This window comes from Drosophila rhopaloa, unplaced genomic scaffold, assembly GCF_018152115.1.
Source record: "Drosophila rhopaloa isolate 14029-0021.01 unplaced genomic scaffold, ASM1815211v1 contig_47, whole genome shotgun sequence".
Classification (NCBI taxonomy): Eukaryota; Metazoa; Arthropoda; class Insecta; order Diptera; family Drosophilidae; genus Drosophila; species Drosophila rhopaloa.
This window is the reverse complement of record NW_025335142.1, coordinates 384696-404991: the sequence shown is the minus strand read 5'-3', so window position 1 is coordinate 404991 and position 20296 is coordinate 384696. Positions and strand designations below refer to the sequence as shown.

The 20296-nt window shown below is 37.2% G+C and overlaps 2 protein-coding genes across 5 annotated transcripts; both read right to left on the bottom strand.

The window, feature by feature from the left end:
• Window position 1: 1 nt before the first annotated feature.
• On the bottom strand, window positions 2-6972 carry LOC108038844. Of its 2 annotated transcripts, none has more exons than XM_017115706.2 (4): window positions 6758-6972; window positions 2243-2349; window positions 649-809; window positions 2-586 (listed from the first exon to the last, which is right to left on the bottom strand). In XM_017115706.2, the coding sequence occupies exons 2-4, from the start codon at window positions 2330-2332 to the stop codon at window positions 349-351; spliced, it is 489 nt and encodes a 162-aa protein (XP_016971195.1). In that variant the 5' UTR covers window positions 2333-2349; window positions 6758-6972; the 3' UTR covers window positions 2-348. The 2 variants fall into 2 exon arrangements, with proteins under 2 accessions (XP_016971195.1, XP_016971194.1); XM_017115705.1 differs by lacking the exon at window positions 6758-6972 and adding an exon at window positions 2471-2507.
• Window positions 6973-7692: 720 nt separating this feature from the next.
• On the bottom strand, window positions 7693-16554 carry LOC108038840 (ecdysone 20-monooxygenase). Of its 3 annotated transcripts, none has more exons than XM_044461546.1 (7): window positions 16110-16554; window positions 10684-10992; window positions 9439-10033; window positions 9197-9374; window positions 8900-9139; window positions 8391-8606; window positions 7693-8323 (listed from the first exon to the last, which is right to left on the bottom strand). In XM_044461546.1, the coding sequence occupies exons 2-7, from the start codon at window positions 10970-10972 to the stop codon at window positions 8213-8215; spliced, it is 1629 nt and encodes a 542-aa protein (XP_044317481.1). In that variant the 5' UTR covers window positions 10973-10992; window positions 16110-16554; the 3' UTR covers window positions 7693-8212. The 3 variants fall into 3 exon arrangements, with proteins under 3 accessions (XP_044317481.1, XP_044317480.1, XP_044317482.1); XM_044461545.1 differs by having other exon boundaries at window positions 10684-10978; XM_044461547.1 differs by lacking the exon at window positions 16110-16554 and having other exon boundaries at window positions 10694-10972.
• Between the last annotated feature and the right edge of the window lie 3742 nt (window positions 16555-20296).

Here is a 20296-nt window from a genome sequence, read left to right as displayed (position 1 = left end):
CTTTTTGTTTGTGAAAATTTTCGCTTGTACAAAATTTATTTGTTGGATCTTACATATTAATTGGATTAGATAAAACGTGCATGATGCTCGATGTATTAAGCTTATAAAAAAACAAAACAGGGCAGCCGATGCGTAAGAACTTTAAACCTTCTCGGACGTCGTTTTTGTACATTTTCGATTCGATGATGGCAATTCATATGTTTTTTCGTGGGATTATAATTAGCTGGGAGACGGGGATGTGAACGGGGTGCTTACGTCTAAGTTGGAGCTATAAATATTACAGTCCCACGGCTAGGTGAGAATCGAGTGGATTCCTCTTTCCCGCCAAACTTCTCGTGATCGCCCATGTCATTCAAGATCGCCGTGAACGCCGAAACGGATAGTAATGAGAATGTCCAGCAAGAAGACCAGCGAGGTGACCAAGGAAATCGAGGCGGAAGCCATCACGAGATCCAAACGATGCATATTCGGGTGCCAGTAGTTGCGATCCTTGGTCGTGGACCAATCCCGGAAGAGCAGAGCGGTCACGGCCACAAACAGGACGAAGCCCACCAGGGACCACAATGTAGCTGTTCGCCAAGGAGTCCTATGGGTGGAGTAAGCATTCTGTAACTAACATAATTCATTTAACCCTTGTTGCATACTCACAAATCACCGAATAGTGCCATCATCAGGTAGATCGCCGTGTAAATAGTCAGGGCACCAAAGGTCACATAACAAAGGGCAATAACTCGGGGCGTTATGAACACACGCAGATGAGAATTGGTGGCCGGTTCGTCGATCAGGCCTAGGCAGCATATTAGCAAGCACTGTTGAAAAAAAACATATTTACTTAAAAATCGCAAGTATAAAGTTAAGTAAACTTTTCAAAATATACGATATCAACAATTTCCTGCGAGTTTGAGCACCATTTTATATTTATGCTTTGTTTCACAAGGGAAATTAAATTTTGTTATTGCAAAATTTTTAAAATATACATTTTTTACCAAAATTAATATATAGTTTTTTTTTTTTTTTTTTTTTTTTTTTTTTTTTTTTTTTTTTTTTTTTTTTTTTTTTTTTTTTTTTTTTTTTTTTTTTTTTTTTTTTTTTTTTTTTTTTTTTTTTTTTTTTTTTTTTTTTTTTTTTTTTTTTTTTTTTTTTTTTTTTTTTTTTTTTTTTATTTTTTTTTTTTTTTTTTTTTTTTTTTTTTTTAATTTTTTTTTTTTTTTTTTTTTTTTTTGGGGGGGGGGGGGGGGGGGTGGTTTTTTTTTTTTTTTTTTTTTTTTTTTTATTTTTTTTTTTTTTTTTTTTTTTTGGTATGTTGGTTTTTTTTTTTTTTTTTTTTTTTTTTTTTTATTTTTTAATTAATTATTTTTTTTTTTTTTTTTTTTTTTTTTTTTTTTTTTTTTTTTTTTTTTTAATTTTTTTTTTTTTTGTTTTTGGGAATTTTTTTTTTTTTTTTTTTTTTTTTTTTTTTTTTTTTATTTTTTTTTTTTTTTTTTTTTTTTTTTTTTTTTTTTTTTTTTTTTTTTTTTTTTTTTTTTTTTTTTTTTTTTTTTTTTTTTTTTTTTTTTTTTTTTTTTTTTTTTTTTTTTTTTTTTTTTTTTTTTTATTTTTTTTATTTTTTTTTTTTTTTTTTTTTTTTTTTTTTTATTTGGGTTTTTTTTTTTTTTTAAGGGGGGGGGGGGGGTTTTTTTATTAATAATTAATTATTTATTTTTTTTTTTTAATATTTTTTTTTATGTGGGGTTTTTACCCCCCCCGCCCAGGTTTTCCCCTTCTTTTTTTTTATATTTTCGGTATTATTTAGTATGTTGTGTGATATTATAAGCCTTTAATATTTATCGTAAGTTAGCTATTATTTATTTATGTTTTCAAAAACATTTTTCTTTTTACAAGATAACATATATTTTTAAAAACTTTTATTGAGCTTATAAACGCCAGGTGTGATTTATTTATTAAATATTTCATAAAACCAGGAGCGACTTATTCTGATAAGCTCTCATAACTTCACACCTGTGTTAGGAAACTGGCGGTATCTCACTAGGCAATGTTCAATGTTGCTTGGTAAATTTAAACACAACTTGTTTTCGTGGTGCTTCACGTAGCCAATAGATTTGTTTGTGTTTCTTTCAGTCATTTCTTTAACTACATATTACAAATCAAAACAAGTTTTAATTATTTGGAACCATACATAATAATCCGAGCACTTTAAAGGAGTTTTGTGCAAAAACCGCCAGCAAATGTCCAAATAACTCACCAGTTCCACAATTTTGATGCATATCAGCGTGTAGGTGGCCTTTTTGTTGCCTTGGGTTGTGGCAAAGGAATTATCATCGGCGGGCGACATTTCGACGCGTGAGATTTCTGCAACGAGCAATTAAATAATTAATTAATTAAATAACACTTACAAACTAATTGAAAATTTGTCCACTTTTTCATTTGCTCGGGACGAAGATACAAAAAGATTCGATGTATGTATATGTACCTATTGATCGCAAGTAACTCATTTTTCTGAGCGTCTGGTGTATAAGTTCTCGACCTAATGAGGAAACTGAATCTTTATTTTTGGCTTTTTTGTGCTCAAAAGTCGGGTTTAGTGACCATACTTGGCCTCCGTGTCTGGGTTATCGGATATTTGTTATTGGATGCTCAGTGGAGCGTGCAAACAAACATAACTAAACAATCTACGTTCTGATGTGGATTTGTGTCAATTGATGGCCGAAGGTCTCCCACATGAAATACATCCAGTTGCAGACCAAATCGATTAAGGGCACCTTCTGCGATGATCTCATCTAATTGGGTGTGTGGGACTTTTGGGTGGGGCTTACACATACATATGTCGGTATATTCGCCGTACCGAGATGCATACTAAATTGAGTCTGGGAATGCGAGCAGCCTACGTGAGTTTGCCACAAAATGTCTTATGCATATTTAATTCCAACTATAATCGATCTCATTTCATCTATAATTCCATTAATATAAACCAATAATTAAAGACCAACAAAGACTGTCGAACGCCGTTCAATTGTCACCGCTTTGCCATCCTATTTTGACTTAGCACCCAAGCACTTTGCAAGAGTTAAATAACTTGTATTACAGATAGAAAATCTTTACCGAATTTGTATACGTGATGCTTCCAAAATACTTTAATACTCTTGCAACGCAGTGAATGAGCGATTTTTGGCCGTAAAAAATGTATATATTCTTGATCAGCACCATCAGCATCGGTAGACTAATTCTTATAGCACAAACAATCGGAAAAATAAATAAAACAAAGTTATAAAGTTCATTGTTTTTAGTGTTTTTAACAATTTCAAAATTATGGATTAAAATTTTATTAAGGTCGGACGACTTTATTAAAAATCTGCGATATTTACGATCGCAAAATGTATCGGCAAATCATTTTGCATAAGAACGAGATCCTTTTAACGATTTTTGATATTGTCCTGATAAACGTGTGCACAAAAGATTTTGATTTACAAAATTTATTGTACAGTTAATTAGCGGCACTTCTTAGGCTTAAAAATATGTGCTGTAAGTGTTAGGCCCGAACCTTTTTTTGCAGCTGCACTGTAATAAAATAACACTAAATTTAAAACGTCGCAGTGGTTTCTGAGTTTTTCTGATTTTTTTTTCTGTGTGAAATGCAGAGAACTAGATCTCTGAACACTTCATAACCAACAATGGAATCGCTCCCCTCATTGATTGAAGCTAATTGCATCACACAAAGAACAAAAAAAGCTCAAATTAGCCAAGGCACGCACAATAAAAGAGGGGAGGCGGGAAATGGGGAGGGGATTGTGCTAGTTAACCCCGAGATGTGTAACCCCAAAAACCACAATTAAAATGCTAGTGGAAAACCAAAAAAAAAATAAGTCAAACTCGAAATGAAACTGGAAACTCAACTCAAACCCTAAAAAAGGGTCACGCATAACTTTCACTGCGGAAAACGAGGGGGAAAGGTATTGGGAGGGGGAATAGTATTGGGAGGGAGAAAGGTATGAGCTACAAAGGGAATTAAAGAGAGGGAAATGTAAGACACTCCCCGTCGTTAAAGCGAGTGCATGGAGTTAATAAACATTTTAGTGTCTAGGTTCTGGATGCAGAAGTGTATAACAAATAGATAACGGAAACTACCACTAATTGAATTACGGTGGAACGAATCTGAATTGAATTTTTAATAAAAAATATGATAAATGCTCACTAATTTTTTATTTCCCAATGGGATCTTATATTATTTAAAAATATTTAAATTACTTAATTGTTATTATATCTACATTAAAGAAAATATAAGGAATGTTTCAAAACTTAATACTATTAACTAACTTTAAATACATACTTAGAATTTCTATAGTTAAATAGTAGGTATACCATACAAATTGCTAAAAAAAAAACTGAACATCCTGCCTATAAAATCTCCTCACTCATTTTCGGGTTTATGGCTCTCCATGATTGGAATTCCAGCGGTTAACTGTTCGCGTGTTATTGCTAACGAGTGCTTCACGTTTGGCCCAAACTCGAACACCCCACAACACCCCCCTGAACCAAAAAAAACAAGTTTTCTTCGCCTGCGTTTAGAAGAAAGCCCAAAAAGCAGCAACGAAACAAAACAAACGCAACAAGCCACGAAACACAAAAAAAGGTAAACAAATCGAATTGGCCAAGAAACTTGTTTTGTAAAATAAGAGAACTTGGCTTAAAGAGATACGCTGTGCGGCTAAGAGAGGACTACTGCCTGCCACACCTGCGTATTGCGTTCTGCCCTCGGAGAGTATTTTTTCTCTCCAAAGGTGGGCATAGCGTTGCGGCCAGCACTGTGAATTAACCTCGTTTCGCTTTCAGGCTCAAAAGGGACTTTTGTTTTATTTGCCTTCCCGCAAGCAGCCCTATAACTGGTCTGAGTTTTGGGTCAATGACTTGTTGTTGTTCTCGGTTCTCCGTTTTGTTTTGGTTCTTGGATTCTGATTCTATCTGAAGAATTTGCCCAAGCAATCCCCAACATGGCTTGCCTAATTAAGTCTCATTTGCAATTTCCTGAAAAGCCCAGATCCAAAGAGAACTATTATCGGTATCTCGCATCTTTCGATCGGAGCCAACTTGGGCAATTGAAAAATGCAACAAAACTTGTTTTTAGCCGCTGCCGCCCCCTTTTGCGCCCCTCGGGCGCTCTGCCTCCCCCTCACACTTGCATTGATATGCACAACTGCAAACTGGTTGCAAGAGAGAGAGAGACGGCCGATGGGGGAGTGAGAGGGCCGAACCCACCTCAAATGCATACACATATGTATAAGGCGCCTACTGTACTTGGTCATCGCCTTAGTTTTCTCTCTCGGCGAAGGGCAGTTTGCGATTTCCCAGCTGCATTTTCCAAAAACGGGTATTACTAAGTTAAAGGGTATATCTCTGTTACTTAAAAAAAATGTATTTGTGGTAATTCAAAACAAATATAATTGAAAAAAATTTGTATTATCCAAATCTAAATTACCTACTAGCTATTATTTCAATAATAGGTAAAAGTAACAAAGTTTAAAAATAAAAACCATCCAAATTGGAATTACTGCATGATCCTATCAGTTGGTGGTTAAAAAATGCATGTTTTAATTAATTTGCTCAAATTGTATCCAAAACGTTGAACTGTCAGTAACTACGTAGTGTAAATTATTTAATATATAATTTTATAGGGTATATTAAAGTCTCATCACTGAACTGGCTGCATTTATTTTGCAATTGTTTTCCATATTCTTGCCAATAGTTGCTACTATGTTTGCTTTTACCCCATTCAGTGCCAATCCGGTAGCAACTTCTTACTTGGGCTTTGTTTTAGCCCTAAACATGCAACCTTCTGCGATATGGGCGGGATGGGTAGGGAATTGTGGGGGTGGTTGCTGTTGGGAGAGTTTTCTAGGCGGCTCCCTTAGGGGTTGCTCACAAATTCAATGCCAAAACAATTGGCCAAGGGTCGTCGGGATTTGCCATAGGTGTACTGGGGTTACTGGCACTGTGTTTTTTATTACTGTTTCGTGACGGTGCTGTCACTGAAGGTCAGTGTCTGAAAAGGATATTGGTATTGGATTGAAAGGTTTCAAATTGGAAACCTCTGCGCGTGAAACCTGTAATTGAGTGTTAATTCAAGCAGAAAGCTTTTTGGTCTAAATTATTTTTAAGGAATTTATAACATGTTAAATAAAGCATAGATTTTAATGGTATTCAAATCATTTAAACAGAATCTATCATGTGATTTGGTAGGCACAGAACTTTTTTACAATTGCCTTAAAATTTGTATTTGTAAATTTGCAATTATATTGCTTTGAAGCTAATTTAAGTAAGTAATTTTTCGTTGCATAAACCCAAGTATTTGTCACCTAATTAGAGATGCATCAAAGGGGAGGGGCCGCATTGACGGTGAGAAAATTGTCAGTGAGTCACATTAAACAAACTAATTTGTGTTAGCCAGTGTTGTTGTTGTTGTGTGTGTATGTAGTTTGTGCAAAATTAGCATGTCTAACAATAACAACAAAGTGCTGCGATCGTCTTGCTGGTGTACTGTGTTTATTGTACAATTAGCTCTGGGTGGGGCCCTCCGATCTCACAGACTCCAATATAACGAGAGATCTTTGGGGGAGAATCGAAACTTCGACGGAAGCTGAATAAACTTCAATTTGTTTGTATGTTTAGTGCGTTTTCAACATATCTAAAATTTTGTTACTGCCGAGCAAACGACAAACTGGTTATAAGTTTTACTTTGAATTTTGTTTTTGGGTTACTGTATTACATTTTTCAATTTTTCGTTGATATTGCAGAGAGGTGCAGAACACAAGTGCAGCCAAATGTTTTGGGTTAGCTTTTTAGTTATATCTTACACTAATTGCACAAATATGTGATTGAATTTTTTCACGCGCGCTAGATAAGTTTTTGGATTCAGCTTTAACTGCGACTTGGGAAATTGAGTTTTCGAAACGCTCCGAAACCGACGACACGCCAACGACAACTGTTAAGCCCGCCAACTGAGCTAGATAGCCACAGCCCCAAGAAGAAGAGAACCAACTGGCTAAGAGAAAGTCAGTGGTGTAAAGAGTACTTCGAAGAGAACGAATGACACGCTTAAAACGTGTTCGAGCCAAGTCAAATGTTTTTGAATGCTTGACAAATATTGAATACTTTATGGTGACGTACAAATTAACACCTGTGTGTCATGCAAAAAAAAATAATTTCGGACATCGCATAAACATAAAATGCTCTTTTGAGCATTTTCTTAAAAATGAATGATGGAGAACTTATACTCGGCTTAGTAGGAAGCGACTGTTCTATGAAAAATCCCTGTAATAGTGGAGACATAAACCAAATCAAGAAAATTTTACAAAGAAGGGAATTTTATATAAAAATGGGAAAAAATAAAAGATTTAAATGAGGTAACTGCTTCTGATTCGGAAAGTACTAATCAAATCTAACTAAACCAATTTGGGTTCTCTAAAAATGCTTCACAGTTTAATTGTTTTTTTTATGGTGTGCCTGTAATAATTCAATCATTGGCTTTACTGTATTCCAAAAATACTTAATACAACATTTTTTCAAGTAATACTTCACCCAAAATAACACACTATTATCAGTTTTGTTTTAAACTTTTGCTTTTTTTAAGTTCAATTCTTTTTATTTGAATATTATTTTTTTTAACAAAAATATTCACAGATATAGAGATAAAATAAAAACGTAGGCAGTAGGGCAGTAGGCAAACACTTGAATAAATACAATTAAAACTAAACTGTACACAAGTTCAGTGGTAAATAAGGGAAATTATGTACATGTAAAATGGTTAGAATAGTGAAAAACCAAACTTAAACACAGTCTTTCCGTTTACAGATCTCTAAAAACAATTGCTGCTACTTATCAGGTAAAACTAACAATAACTAGAAGAAAGAGCGTTAACTAAGTAATTACAACAAAACATGACAATTTTATATACATCTATATCTATATTACATCCAGTCAGCATAAATTTGTAAAATTATCTTGATTGGGTTTGCTCTTCCTTTTATTTTTCACAGGACTAGGCTGCTGTTGCTGGGTCATCAGGGAAATCGGATAAATATAGATATGTCTTGGAGTCCTAAGCATTATTTTTACATTAATTTCACTTAATGGTTCAGTTCTTAGTTATTCTAGTTGTATTTGATACAAACTGCCTGAGGGTAGGCAGTGTTTGGGGATCGTTTTTACATTTCGCAGACGATCAGAAAACCCGATCGCTGAGCTTCAAACTGAGCGGAGTTTTGGGAGCCAGCAGGAACTCGAATTCCGTTTCCAGCGGCTTCACGAAGCTCACTTCGAAGGCCAGGACCATCTGGAACAGTGAGGGGTTAACTCAGTAATAGTTCCAAATCTTATCCGAGGATGTAGCCCATACTCACCTTAGCTAGCAGCAGCACCACCTCCATTTCAACGAACCGCTTTCCCGGACACGATCTTCGACCCACTCCGAAGGGCACCACAATACTGGCACTATCCACATTCACCGTGAAATTCTCCGTGGCAGGATCAATCCAACGTTCCGGAGTAAATTGCTTGGCTTCCTGGAAGTTGCTGTCCTTGTGACAAGCAATCATATTCTGGCAGAGCACTACGGTCTGTAGATCAGAAAATAAATAAGTATGATATTAAGTTTTAAGTTTTAGACTCCCCAGCAATAAGGGTTTCACTCTTCATAGCTAAGATCAAAAACGAAAAAATTATTATTAATTATTAAATTTTATTTCGAAATTATTAAGTTAATAAATAAGTTAAAATTATACTAACAAATTATAGCACGCGTTTTTTTAAAATTCAAATTTACTTCTTTTTTAAAAATTAAAAAGCAGGAAGTACATTTTATTTGTAGATTTGTGTCTATTTAAGCAGCTCTATTAAACCTCTAACTCACCCCTGCATTCAGCGAGTAACCCGAGAGCTCCATATCCTCCTCCAGAATCCTGGCGAGGCAAAAAGCCGTGGGCCTCAGTCTGTATGACTCCTGTATGCAGGCCTTAGTGTATGTGGCGTTCGTTAGAGCATCCTGCAGGATATTCGTGTCCCGATACTCGCAGAACTCACTCAGGATCCGAGGCATGGCCCCTGGATCCCCTGTAACGGAGCTCAGCACGAACAGCAAGGTGTTGGCTAACTAAAAAGTCAAAATTATTTGAGGTAAAATCTTTTGAAAATGCAAGCAGACACCCACCGTTTCTATGCCCGCAGCTATAAAGTCGATAATAGCCGACTTCTTGTCTCTAATATCCAGATCCTTGAGCTCCAGAATATTGAGAAAGATACTACGCAATCCAGAAGCATCGTCGTCCTCGCAGGCAGCCGATTTCTTGAGCTCCTCCAGCTCGTGATCGATGATCTCGGAGATCACACTGGGTGAGAGCGATTTAAGTTAGATGGGAATAGAATGGGAGCCCCAGATAGGTGTGTACCTACTCATAGATAAGGTCCTCGGCCCGGGCGAACTCGCGGTAGGTTTTGGTGGGAAAGTATTTCCACAGACCCAGGCCGTAGTACGAGTCCCTTTGGGAGATGAAGAGCTGTTTGACAGCGGCTGCCAGTTGGCTGATCTTCTGCGGCTGTTGGGTGTCCACGGCTAGAAAACCCATCCTCCGGCCCAGCATCAAGGTGCACACTGCCTCCAGACCCATCAGGTTGGCCAGCTCCTCGAAATTGGGAACCACCTGGGTCTCCGGATTCCGCCTGGATCTCAGAAGTTCGATGAAGTCGTCGCAAACCGCATTCAAGGCGGGCAGGAAGTTCTGCAAGACCCTGGGTGAAGTGATGCTGGAGGTCAGCGAGGATCGCAGGCGCTGCCACATCGGTCCCTGTTCGTTCACGATTCCCACACTCGCGTAGCGATCCGGTCGGGACTGGCGGTACATCACGATGATCTCGGTGGGCGGCCGGAACGGATACTTGCTGGGGTACTTCAGCACCTTCTCCAGATCCTCGCGGTTGTACAGGTGGACAATGGGAACATTGGAGGGCATCACCTCCAGTACTATGTCGCCGTATTGCCTGTTGAGATCTTGGGATCAAAGCAGGAACAAAGTTAGGCAAGTTAGTGTTTCATATTTAGAAATTAACTTTATTTAAAATGGTATCGGGAAAAATGGAAGTCATTGGTTTATTAGGCTACAACTTTGCCAAACACTTTGTTGTAGACTGCAATGAAAACCTTTTTTTGGTTCTTCAAAATAACTGGGGCAGAAATAGTTTTCGTTCTAGGTCGCGTAACTAACAGTCCTTTTCTTAAATTTTAACGAAATTCCATTAAGATCGAAAACTAATAGAACATTAGCGTTAAACAAAATTAAGCTTCAAGTGTTAAAACATAACTTAATGTATTGATTGTAATGAAATTATGTTTTACGACTAATATTTGAAAGAATTTCTTAAAATTTAACATTTATACACACTAATGTTTAACTTATTCCTAACGCTGATGACTACGTTTTATGTGTGCGTTACGCCTTTTTTATTAGGGTGATTATATAATCAAAAATTTATACTGTTTATGTAATATACAATGTATTGACCGTAAAATCCTTTAAATCTTAGTCTTATTATTATAAAACTGTTCCCCGAATATTTCAAATATTTAGCGTTAATACCCCATAATTTCAACAAACACTGTCTTACATAAGTACAAATAGGGCTCCCTAGATTATGTCTTACCCGCATATACCTCGTGCAGCTTGGTCATCTTGTAGCGGCGGAAGAAGAGCAGGAATATCCACTTGGTGCCCAGGAAGGGGATCCTCTGCGGTCCGGGGATGTCCCAGATGCCACGCCTCCGCTTCCGTGGCGCCTCCGGTTCGATGGGGGCGGCATGGTAGCAGTCCTCCAGGGGCGTGTTCTTCAGGAGCGGCCGCAAATAGATCTCGGCCAGTTTCTGCCGGTGGAGAGCGCAGTAGCAGCCGAGAACAAGTGCCAGGGCCAGCAACAAAATCACGGCCATTACCATGAGGCGCTGCAATTGGAATTCTGTGTCTTATTGACTTAATCCACTTCAGAAGCACTTATGCTAATTCTCCTAAGCGGCTATAGGCCTGTAATTGAAGTGTGGCCTTTCGTTTCGACTTGATGGCAACCGGTCGACTAATTTGTATTTGGCTTTATATAGCTTTTTTTCCACCCCAGACACGGGTTGATCATCGATTTTGCATTATTATTGGCAACGGGCGATATCACTTTGTTCTAGGTTCTTGGTTTTCTGGTTTTTGGCTATTCTGCAAGGCAAATGTCTGGCAAAAAAGCAACACGCTTTATGGTTTTTCACGTCAGATAAGATAATAACGACCAAGCGTGATAAAGTTCAAGGTTAATAGCCGAAAAATTTGTGTAACGATTGTGTTGCGAATTTCGCAAGATTGCAAAAGTATATTGATGGCGATATTAATTGGGGGATATTTTAGATTAGCTTATAACGCAGACACAACACAACACCAAAACTGGGAAACAACAACGTATTCTTTTATCTCAGAGATTCTTTGAAAATTATTCTTTAAACAATTTTTTAAAAGGGATAATATATTAAGTTTAATTAATATTAATTTCAGCTAATAAATTGCTTATAAATCTTTAAATAGTTTTTCCTAAAATAAGTAATCTGACCTATTTTGAGAACATATTCTTAACGAAGCGACAAAAGATCTTGGCCTACCCTAACTCACACTATTTTAAACCTATTTATATAAGAATTAGAGACCCAGAAAATCAAAGCGAAGCGGAATACGGGAAAAAGAAAATAGAATACTTTCTTGTTGGATTTCTTTCCTTAAACAAAAGCGATGGCCATTCAGGTGAAATTGTCGACCCTTTCTTATTAGATTATTCCCGTCGAAACCTTTTTCTATTTTCCTATTGCCAACCGGATATAAAAACTATATAAATAAGTTGAAACCGATTTAAATCTCAGGGGGTTACCTGCTCGAGTGATTAATGAATAGCCCAGTCAAATACAAAAAACAGAATGAAGAAACCACTGATAGATGATCGATTATAATATTTGCCCTAACCACACAACAGCACAGCCACACGATCGCTTGGCAAATAAATCCGGAATACGAACAGAAAACCTCACGATGACTTTGGGCTACCGAAAAATGGTATTTGCAAAAGAGCCAGTAGAGGGCTAGATAAGAATTCTTCGGGCCCAGGTAAGTAATGTCTTTATCTACGTGACGCCACTCGCATGGCGATGTGCGTGAGATTCGGCTGGGGAGGTGTGGCAAATCCATCCATTAATGCAAATTCGCGGCCCGATAGGCCTGTGCAAAAATAGAGAACAGAAAGAAGAAAATAAACTGGAAATACAAATCACACACATCTGAGGCGAGCACTTCCTTCTTGGGGCTTAATCACTTCCTCATCTCATCATGAGATCGCTTCTCAGCGACGCGTGCGCCGTTCTATGCGCTTCTCACTTTTCCAACGTGCTTAGAACAACAAAAACACAAACTCGCTTTTTAATAAGAATTCTTGCGAATTCTCCTCTGCTCCGGCCCCATTCTCCGGCTCACTCTCTGATTAATATGCAGATGGGATCCACTCGCGACTCACAACTCCACGCCGTTCTCATCGTTAGAGTTGCGTTAGAAGAAGGCAAGAGGTAGCAGTAGCAGCTGGCCAAAACCGGCTTGGAAACCAGCTCCCAGCTCCAGGCCAAAAAGAAGGAGAAGAAAGCACTCAGCGGTGGGTAGAAAGCATATTATGTAACCGATTATTATGTAAAACGAGAAACGATGGGAAAGTTCTTTCTCGTATTTTTGTTTTCTTCCCGCTCTGTTTTGATCTTGGAGTTTCACAATTTCTGGCTATCATTTCTTTAGCTCACCTAATTGGGTTAAGACGCAAATAAAAATTTCGATTTTTTTCATATTATTTCTTATTGACTATTTTGTTCTGCAGTCATTAACGCTTTTTGTTTACCCCAACGAAAATGACACAAAAGAAATCCAAGTTTATAGGTTCGGGAATGATTCGGCTGATTGGGAGTTCATTTTGTGGAAGAGATTTTAATTTATTTGTTTCTTTATTTTACTATTCCATATACAAAACCGTGCACAATAAATTAACTTAAAACTTATGTATTTTTACTATCCTGGATTTAGTATTAACCAGATCAGATTTAAAATCTCTGACCAGTTCTTTCACTTTTCTTTAGCCAAACTAGCTTCTAATTCCTTTCTAACATCGGACGGTTTTCTGCGGGCTCTTGGACGGAAAGCAAGTTTGGTCGTGGTTTGGACCAAGCGTTCTGCAGAATCAACAACAACAAGATGGGCAAAACGGCAAAAATCTAATGAGAAAATTTCTCTATTTCTATTTGCGAGGCTTACTTTGTCGTTCGGCGTTGGCACGTCGTTGTCCGTACGTTGAACTTGACTAAAGCCAAAGTCGATATAATGGATACACGAGAAATAATGTATAATGTTGATTTTAGGAATTAAATATTTTAAAAATTTTTCATAATAAAAAAAACATTAAAAACTAGTATAAAGATAAAATTGCAGTCCACGTAGTGACGAATCACACAATCCTCTTTGAAGTCGACTTTGATCGAAACCAATTATATTTTGATAAGGTATGGTAATGTTCTTTAAATGTACATACCAAGTTACCAAGTAAAGTAAACAAAATTAAATCGAAAATTGGTACTGTTGAAGGTGCGTTTGGAACCACTTTCCCGCTTGGCTCATTAACATTCATTCTTCGTTGCATGTTTTATTTGCATTCAAAGGAATCCAATTGATATCAATATTAATTCTAGTATATATATTGGTATCAATTATTAATTATATTATTTTACATTTTATCTTTTGTTTTCTGTGTACACCCCCTCGGTGGACTCTTTTTCATATGTCTTTATTTTTGGCAAGAGAAGGAGGTAGGAAACAGCTGACCGAGGAAAGAAATTGTTAAGCCAAGTTTCCCGTTTGTCGATGGTGGCCGTGACCATGAAGCCCGGGCCGATGTCTTGCCGTGTGCACTCTATATGTGTACATACATATATGTTTCTATATGGCCACACGAGTGTGAGGGGCACAAGTGACATAATCTGCTGATGTCTGGCTCTGCGGATCGCTAACCGTTTGAGCTGAGCTCGGGTCTTCTGTAACTGCGCAGCGGCCCAAGTTGTGGGCCATTTTTAGGCGGGTTCTTGATTCGGTACGATTTGCATATATGTGAAAAATGTGCCAATAAAAATAGCCACGAATAAACAACGAATTAAGAATCGATCGGCACATATAGATGTATGTAAATTCTGACAAACACATAAACTTGTTTATTTTGCAAAAAAAATCAGCAGGAAAAAAATTAAATTTTTTTACTTTTTTGTGTCACATTTTGTGGCCTGTCGTCGGTTTTTGGCAACGTGTGCAGGCCCAGTCGCACTTACGTTTAATTATTGTGTTAATTCAAGTTTCTTCTTCTATCCTGCCTTTGAGTGCCAGTGGACAGTCTGACGCCAAAGGCAGAAATAAATTTAGCCCAACAGCCGACATTCATTCCTGATGCCTCAGCAAACTTTGTCCAAACTGATCGAAATCCAATCGAAAAAGGAAGGGTGAATATGATCGCAGAACGTGTCGCGGAATGCCATCAAACTGCGTGAAGCTCGCGTGGGGTTTCGGGTAAAAAATAAAGGTATTTATATAACACTCGAACAAAGTAAGGCGTGCGACCTGCAACAGTGAATTTGACACATCTAAATTGCTTTAAATGCCTATTTAAAATTTGTACTGAAAATTTGTAAAGCTCATGTAATGCTTTGCTTAACATTTATTTTAAATAACAATGTGTCAGGACCTTTAAATAAACCTGTTTTGTTTTAAGCCTAAAGGGATTTGAGTATTTTAATTTTCACATATAAAGTAAAGCATGTAAAGTAAACGCCGAACCACTGCCGCAAAAGCCCAACCCAAAGGCAAATGTTTTATTATCGACAACGACCCGAAATAAATATAACTTGACGGTCATTGCACGTTACATTTGCGCCAAACACAAAAAATTCAAGTTAAATACAGAATGTAAAAAGGAAAATAAAGTCAAAGGAAGATATTTCATATTTGAAACGTAATCGACTGGCATTCAGTTGACCAGTTCAATAAATTTGCATTCCGATATTTGCCAAACCAGATGAAACAACAACAAACGACTCTGCTGTTGCGAATCTCCGCCAGATGATGACGATTTTTTTAATGATGATAATGAACTTGAAGCTCTCTCACATAATTGATAACAAAAGAAAATCATCAAAAAATTATTGTTATTTTTCTTATTGCGTTACACTTGAAATCGCTCGAGCTCGCTGATAAATATGAAATAATAATGGGGAAAAAATTAATAAATAAATAAAAAATGACTTCAACACGCCGTGAGAAGAGAAGTGGTGAGCTGAGAGGCTAATTGCAATTTAATGCGTTTGTTTGCCGAAGTATAACACGATTTTTTTCCAAGATACATACACGCACACTCATATACATTTTCATATATGTGCTTTTGAAGTTCGATTCAATTTTATTTTAATCGTATTGCATTTATGATTAACTGAGCTGCTGCGGTTGTGTAAATATTTAATAAATCCATTTAACATTCCACGGAATCGTAAATGTGAGTAGAGATGGAATGGATTTGAAAAGTTCTATGGGGACTGGCACAAATATGAGAATTTAGAACGAAATCAGCGGGAAAGATCTTTATGTTTTTCCATGTAATATATTTTCTAGGGATGTATCTTAAGCCAAGTTTTATGCTTTAAAGAATAAATATTAAAAGCCTTTCAAAATAAACTAATTATTTAAATTAATTACTTTTAAAGACCATGATTACCTATACAAAATTATTTATAAAGCATTTCCAAAACTATTGTATAGTATAGTATAAATGTTTATCCATAAAACAAAACTATTTAGGGAAATGATAAAATATGCATTAAGACTCATTATTAAAACTAAAAAATAAAGGAAACTACTTTTAAAAGATCGGATATAAATTTTAACAAAAGAATAAAAAGTATAAAATGGTTTTTTTTATTTTATACTTTTTATTTCTTATAAACATGTGAAGACCTTTTAAAGATCTTGATTGTTACTTACCACTTTAATTGGGTTTCCTTTTAAATCCAATAAGTTTAGATCTTTTGCAGGCTAGGTCCGACTTGAAGCCATTTTTAATAGCATTGCATTAATAATGCTTTGATTATCACTTGGCAATATTTTAAAAATATTTAGATGTTGCATCACTTTTGCATGTTACATTGCACTTGTATTGTTGTTTTTATTTAAAGCTTTAGCTAATCGTAGTTTCTGGTGTGAGGACAACAAAAGAAACTTCTAATCACAGACAGACATTGCACTCTTGGACCCTGTTGTTTTCGTGGGTCGACTATGATCCGCTTAATGTTCTAGTAAAGTAGATATGGTAAACACAATAACAGACTTAAACCGTAGACACACTATTCCGGATTGACTGAGCCCGCAACCAAATCCCAGATCTCCGATCTCCTCCGCGATCCCTGATGGCGTCTCTTGGTTGCGACAACTGCGACGCTTAGTCAAAGACTGAATCGCTCCGTTTTTTTGAATGGGGGAAATGCTGAGCCGGGCCCAACGCACGCACACACACCAGCTCGCGATCACTCGGCACTCCACGCACACACTCTCACATGACGATCGGCACTCACGATGGGAGGCGATTTAATGGAGAACCACCAACCACGCAACAAGTGCTTCCACCGATCGATCCAGCGATCGATCGAACGCTCGATCCCAGCCCGATCTCGACCAGCTGTTCGAATCCGTTTTCAGTGAGTAAGGTTCTTCGTGCCTGCTGTTGTCTCTCTTCGGCTTCCCGAGGTTTTCACCGTGTGAGAGGTTCACAGTCGAACATCCATAACTCGAACCACCATCTGTCGCCTATAAAATTCGAGCTCGTACTGTTGTTGTACATGTAATGCAGCATTTTAATGTGATCCAGAATTTTTTAATTAGAAATATATCAAATTGCGATTTGAGGAATAAATCTTAGGATTTTAAATGAAAATTTGTATACCAAATTTCATGTCGATCGGACAAGTATTACGATCACAAGAGCATTTGGGTTCTATATTAATTCCCACAGGTGGTCGCCAACAAATATGCAACGGTTTTTACAAAATAACGGTAAATAAATAATGACTTGGTTTCATTTAAATTGCTTATCTCATTAAGGCTTAATATAAAATGATACAAATTTTAATATAATTCCTTTGCTCTGTGGTAGTTCTTAACAAATATGTTGCCCTTTACAATATTCAACTTAATGATTTGGAAAATTCGCAAGTTCAAGTTACAGAATTCGGACTGTATTGATAGCGCCGATCACTCTCGCTCTCTGTGTACCCCCTCCCCTGCTGCTGCTGCTCCTCCTTCCCCATCTTCGCATTCCCCATGCTGCTGATAAGAACCCATGTGTGCTCGAATTCTTTTTTTCGCATATAGAAACTCAATGAAAGTTTGCCAAGAAACAATGCCTCAAGGCTTATTGAAATGTTTACTTGCGGCAAATTTATGCAACACATTACAGCAGCAGCAGCAACAACAACACGAGCAGCTGGGCGCAAGGCGTGAGTAGTGGGCTACGGCTACTTGTGTGTGCGTGAGAGAGGGAGTGTTCTTGTGCATGTGCGTGTGCGTGTGGGTACGATCCGTGAGGTAGGTTGCAATCCATATACTTATATGTATATTCCATATTCCATAACACAGTCCAATATAACAGGTTCGGCCTCTCAGAACCGAAATCAGCTGTGCGACCGGCTGTCTGGATGTCCGAACTGCGACTACAATGTTGCCACTGACTGTGATTTTTAACTACAGGGTATCTGAGCAGAGGGAGCGGTATATTGGCTCAGATACTATTTCATTAATTTTGAATCGGTAGATGCTTACAATGACAAGGGTAATGTTTAAGAAGAAATCAATTTCGTCTCATCATTTACCGCAGAAAAAACAATTTAAAAAACATGAAAGAAAAAATAAAAAAATTTAAGTATTTGCCACAATTAAAATTTAAGCTCCCCACTAAGTAAAAGCCAATAGAACATGTGCTTCTAAAAACATAAAATTATTAGAGCTTGCGAATTGAAAGTCATAAGATTAGATATAGCATATAAGTTATTTTTAAAATCTTCTGATTCCTAAAGATATAAAAATCAAAAAGAACTTTATGATCAAGTGATCTCTTTGACGACTTCTCAAGATAAAAGAATCTACCTTTAGGATATGCCGCAGTCCCAACACAACTTTTCAGGGGAGTGCAAAGTAGGAGCAGGGGGTGTGAAGCGGGATAGATCAAGGAGGGGCAGGAACCGGAGGGGCGGATCCCGAAGTGATCGTGAGTGTCGCTCCAGTGTGCGTGCTAATTGCCTTGATTGAGTTTTAAATTAATGCGAATTAGAGTTGTGGTTGTTTTAAGGCCAAACAACGCGCATGTGTGCATGGTTTTGTGCATTTAGGGATATAGATACAAGACACAGGAAGACCTCAGGGAAGCATAGAAATATTATTGTCTCATTCACAATAATATGAAAGTTTTCTATTTGACATAGGAACAGAGGTGGAAATTAAATACATCCAAATCAAAGAAATGGGTAATGTATTTGTTACAAAATATAATAATATTTAAACTTGTATTTGCTAAGCGTTCTACTGAAAAGAAGAGAAGAAGTAATACAAATGAACAATTTACATTTACAGTATATGTATTAAAAACTATCTTGGGTGGTAAACAAATTAATAATAATGCAAGGATCAGAAAGATCTTATCTTTAACAAGTAAACGTTTAGTCGTTTTTAACAGATTTTATTACTCAAGAATACCTTACAATAACAATCTGTCAAATCAGTCCCCAATCCCTATTTCGGAACGCTATCGCATCCTCCCATATAAAGCAAGTACTCCTGACTCTTATTATCTTGTAGATGCGTATCTGGGCCCCTCAGCTGTCACATTAGATACGATTCCCTCGTAACTCCGCCTCCGTTCTGCATCTGGTCGGGGGATTCACACGCTCTCCTCGCAGATGGATAAATTCTTATCCTGCCGATCAGTGGAAATACAAATTGAATTTCTAAGCAATTGCCTGACTGGCCGACTGAATGAGTGAACGACTGCCTGAATGAGTGGCTGAGTAGGCATTGGGTTTGCATTACTAATTAACTGTGCAGTTGCTGCTGCTCGTGATGTTCTGCCGCTGGCTGATCCCACAATTATGCCATACCCATAGCAGACATCCCGCCCCAGCACCCTCCTTTTCCCCACAACCCTGTTACAACTCCTTCGTGTTGGTCGGTCAGTCAATCAAAGGTACAAAAACAAAAGGCAACGTTGTTAATACTTCTTTTCAATTAGCTTCACACAGCCGCACGGACAACAACAAGAACCACACGAGAGCCTTTTCCCAAGCGAACAGGTTTTTCACGCGACGACAACAATGTTGATGATCACGATAATGAGGAACTGATCACGATGATGAAGTGTTACACTGAGAGCAATGTAATAGAAATTATATTCGACTCAACTAGTTTGTGTTCAAATCAATTAAAATCATCTCGTTAGTTAAATTGAGAGCTCATCAAAACTAGTTTCTAAACAATTCCTACTGAAATTTAAAATACAAATTTAAGGAATTCAAAAATGGGAACAAATAAAATACACTTAAGTTGTATAATATAAATAAAAAGCATTTAAGTCCCAACAAAATGTTTGATTCATTCCATTTTGATAAGGATAATCTTCTTAATCGTCTTGCCTTTCTTTTTTTGAAGAACTAATACATTTTTGAATATATTACAAAACAAATAGTATTGAGATATGTTTTTCTCTGTGCAAAAAAGGAAGCAGACGAAGATATTCACGGTGTTCTTTTGAATTTTCAATTTACGATTAAGTTTTCCTTCTCTTGTTTTGGGTTTTCGTTTTTTTTGGTTTTATTGCTTGAACTTTATTCACTGTCATCGATCGTTTTGGGGTCTTTTTGATTTTATTGTGCCGAGGCAAAGTTGTTTTCCTTTCAACGCGCCCGCCGCGACTTTCTGGCTCGCTTCATTTTATGGAACTAAAGACCACAGCTCCGGGGATCGGACTCTGCCACAATTTGAGGCAGGGCTCGGGCCGAGACAATTGCTTTTGCCGTCGATCTGGGAGCTGAGCTCAGCTCTCGAGCTCAGAGCCAGCTCACAGCTCCCTTAACATTTAATGAGCATTAACAAGCTGCACTTAAATGCAATAACAACAACACGGCGGG